The following is a 3,992-nucleotide window of genomic DNA, read 5'->3' as shown; positions in this document are numbered from 1 at the left end:
TAAGATTAGAAAATTTTTGGAAATGTTCGATTTTTCAGGTAGTTGGAATGAAGCTAATATTAATAGGTTGGTAACTGATGTTAGTAATCCATATGAATATCAAAACCTTTTTGATCCTATGGATGGAAGTTATTTATCATTTAGTCAGAAGAGAGAAATCTTGCCTAATAGGACATATAAACGATTTTTCACATTTAGAATTCCTTCAAATTTATTGGATTCAGAATGCAATGAACATAGTTNTAATGAACATAGTTTATCCAAACATACTGAGTTACCACCTACAATGGGTCTTTCAAGATGGGAAATTGCACACTACCCAGAAAGAGAATTACAGAAGATTAAGGATTTTTCAATATTGGATACATCTATAAGTTATGGTGTAATGGCAAGATTCATTGGTCGTAAATCTACATGGGAAGATGATTTCGGTAAGATCAATACCACTCATTATTCTATCGACAAGAGATTGATTAATTCCAAAGGGGATGAATATATCATTTTGAAAGAATTGACGAATCATTTCCGCGTGGTACAAAGAACTACTACTTCAACTGATAATGAAAGATTAATGAAATTAACTGAAAATAAACTAATGTATAATAACTTATTAACAAGAATTAAAGAAAAGATTACTGTCGGTAATAAATTAATCGAATCAATTGAATCAAATAAATTAGATGATACTATCGGACTAAGTGAACAAATGACAAGTGTTGAATTAGAATTAGCTAAACTTAAACAATCATATAGACCAGGTGCTAGAGATGTCAAGCATGGTCTCCACAAGACTCAAGAATTATATGAAGTCTTTTATCCATTAGTCAAAAAATCATTAACTGGTAGTTCCAAGGATTTGGGTACTTTGAAATTATCAACCCCAAAACAAGAATATTGTGTAAGTTATATTCCTCCCCAACGTTTTAGGGAATCTCCCATCGATTTATTGTTACCAAGTTGGAAACAATCAATACCAATAGAATTACAAATTACACCATCGACACAAATCCAAACAATGACATCCAGTGCATTGAAGGCACCACCTCAAATCAAGAATGTTTCCGTTGAATTGGTAGCATTGACACTTCGTTCACCAAAGTTACCTATTCCAATTGAATTCAATCATGATTTAATCTATAATAAAAAAGTAGATAATAAGAAATGTTATATTGATGAAGATACTTTTTCCAATAATATTATCACCCCATTCAAGAAATATTCAACCGAATTATATAATGTTGCTAAAAAATTAGGTTATAATAATTTCAAACTTGAAAAACTGTTGATTGAAGATATAAAATCTATTTGTCAACTAGAGGAAAAGTTAATTAATCTAGAAGTGCAAAAGATGACTATTAACAATAAGCCATTCTCTTCAAAATCAATTGAATGGGAACAAAATTCCCAAGGTGGGTTCACGAGTAAATTTAATATTGATGTTGATTTAGAATCGTTGATATTGAAAGGTGTTAAGAGTACAACGGATATTAAGTCATATGATCGTTTTAATTTGGTACCTGATTTCCAGAGTTGTTTTATGAGTAGATTGTATCACATGAAAGTGTCAATTGCTTTGAGTAATAGTGAAATCATTAGAATAAAGGTCCCAGTTAGAATTCAAAAGATTATTGATTAGAATTTTTTTATATAGAAACTTAATTACATAATTACATACTTCCTTATTTTTTGAATAGAAATTTAATTAGTTTAGATTACTAGATGGCAAACATGGGTAAACTTAAAAGAAGGTTTCCCAGTCTCTTTGGAAATACAAGTCCGACCTCAAGATAAGTCTGTTCTACAGATCCGAATGGTCCTTGACCTTACCTCGATAACAATAGAAGAGGGGTAATTGCAACTTGGCAGATCTGGATATGGTTGCAATCTACACACAACACGGAGCCCTTGCCCATAGAAATTCAAGACGGAACTCTCCTTGAACGAAATATATCGGCCGAAAAGACACGATGCCATTGTTGATAAATCTTTGTTGGTTCTTTCCCGACTTTCGAAGTCTCCCATATTTTCTCCATTCAGAGAGAATAACCACTCATGATTTTATCTGATCGAACACAAAAGAGGAAATTAGTTAATTCCTTCTTTTCGGTTGAGCATCAAGGGAAGCTTGCCGAAATAGTACAGGTTGAAAGAGTCTGGGATTCAGCATGGTCCACGTTTGGTTATGAAAAGTGGATACTTTTCCCACAATAAATGGAGATGAATTCTAACTACGGCGATGTTGCAAAATGTAAAGCCCCAACAAAATTGTCGACGAAAACAAGGTGACAATGATATGGAAACCGAATGCAAAAACCCCACTTAAAGATTGGATTTACCAGCGGTTGATCACGAAATTTGGTTCAAAATGGACGAAAGGGGATAGGTTGATAGAAACAACAAGTCAATTGGATGGAATAGCATCTGACGTATAAGTACCATGTGTTAATCGAGTTTAAATCAACATTTGAAGCTAAAAGAATGGATGAAAAAGTAACTAAAAATTGAAAAGTGAAGAAAAAAGTCAAAAGTTGTACAAGTTGACAGAAACAACAAGGCAATTGGATGTAATAACATCGAAAGTATACATACCATGGATTAATAGAGTCTATAGCAGCATATGATCTAAAAAATAGATGAAAAACTTAGTAAAAAGTTCAAAGATTGATAAAATATTAAGCTAAGGGCCAAAATCATAATACGAACTAACCAAGTTGATGAAACAGAGTCTGATGTAGAGTATGTTGTCTTAACGGGGACATGTCGATGGATAAAAAGCTCCAAAAGACAAATCGGTAGTGATTTAGAATAAATTAGAAGGAAAAGGAAAGAAGAAAAAATGGGATTTGCAGTTTGAAAGAAATTTTTTTGAGATTTGTTTGTTTTGATTTTGGGATATCGTTCGTGAGCTATATGGTAAGGCGAACACCATGTAGCTTATATGCGAAGGTTAACACCATATAGCTCAACAGAGTTTTCTTCCAAAGTTTTGATTACATTGTTCCGTGCAATCAAAAAGGTGTAACCCGGCTTCTGGAAGCAAAAAAATAATTCTTTAAATTCGACTGGTTTGACAAAAGAAATAAATTGAAAAATATTAAAAATATAATCAAGAACAATAAAAGGTGTTTAAAAAATAATCAAGAACAATAAGTTGTTGATGAAAAACCCTCCACCAAATTATTGTCATGATTAACGCCTCGTCTCCTACATTTCCATCTTCCATTTATTTATCTATTACGTATAAATATATAATAAGATAACCTCTCCCCTTTTTCATTCAACGAGATAGTCTTTTTTCTAATTTTTTTTTGCAGCATTAAATTTGCTTTGTTGACTCAAATGTCCACTCAAGTCCCCCATTATACTGAGAAGCCATCATCCAGTAATGGCCACACCCATCATTCTATCGATGACACTATCGGCAGTATATTACCATCGTATTCTATGTTTACGAATACAATTAGGATGAATGCAACCGTACCTGAAAATGATGAAGATAATAATATTACTCCTCCAAATTATACCATAATATCAACACAAATGTTTGATCAATCATCCTCTATCTCATCAAACACCTCTCAGATACAACAACTTTCGCTTACTGGTTCTACATCTACGAGAGCTACCAATGAAGATAGTGATTTTGAAAATGCTCCATTTATTATAGCTGATGAAAATACTGGTACTTGGCAAGAAACGATTTTAGACAATGTTCATAGATTGCCAAATTTAACATTTGAATCTCATAAGATTAGTGAAGCTGTTAAGTTAGCAATTAGTTTTACAAAAGATATTTGTGAAATTGGTAAAGTACCTGAACTTATTGATCCTTCTGTATTCGAATATAAACAAGGTGATTTATTGAATGGTTATATTACTATTAAAAATACTTCAGAAAGACCAATTCCATTTGAAATGTTTTATTTATTATTTGAAGGTAATTTTATGATTGCAAATCCAAATGATCGTAAATCAAGAGTTCCAGTTAAGAT

General features: G+C 32.0%; 2 protein-coding genes across 2 annotated transcripts; both read left to right on the top strand. All coding sequences in view use genetic code 12, as the record gives it.

Annotated features, from left to right (window-relative positions):
- Positions 1-118: 118 nt before the first annotated feature.
- Positions 119-1,636, top strand: J8A68_005317 (uncharacterized protein; the record flags this gene model as incomplete). Its single annotated transcript, XM_049409370.1, has 1 exon — positions 119-1,636. One exon carries the CDS (start codon positions 119-121, stop codon positions 1,634-1,636), a length of 1,518 nt encoding a protein of 505 aa, XP_049261404.1.
- Positions 1,637-3,339: 1,703 nt separating this feature from the next.
- On the top strand, positions 3,340-3,992 carry J8A68_005316 (BUL1; the record flags this gene model as incomplete). Its single annotated transcript, XM_049409369.1, has 1 exon — positions 3,340-3,992. A coding segment is annotated over one exon (653 nt), but the record flags the coding sequence as incomplete, so codon positions are not given.

This window comes from Hemisphaericaspora subhashii (assembly GCF_019202705.1).
Source record: "Hemisphaericaspora subhashii strain CBS 10753 chromosome Unknown scaffold266, whole genome shotgun sequence".
Taxonomy (NCBI): domain Eukaryota; kingdom Fungi; phylum Ascomycota; class Pichiomycetes; order Serinales; family Debaryomycetaceae; genus Hemisphaericaspora; species Hemisphaericaspora subhashii.
This window is presented reverse-complemented; position numbering and strand designations above follow the sequence as displayed.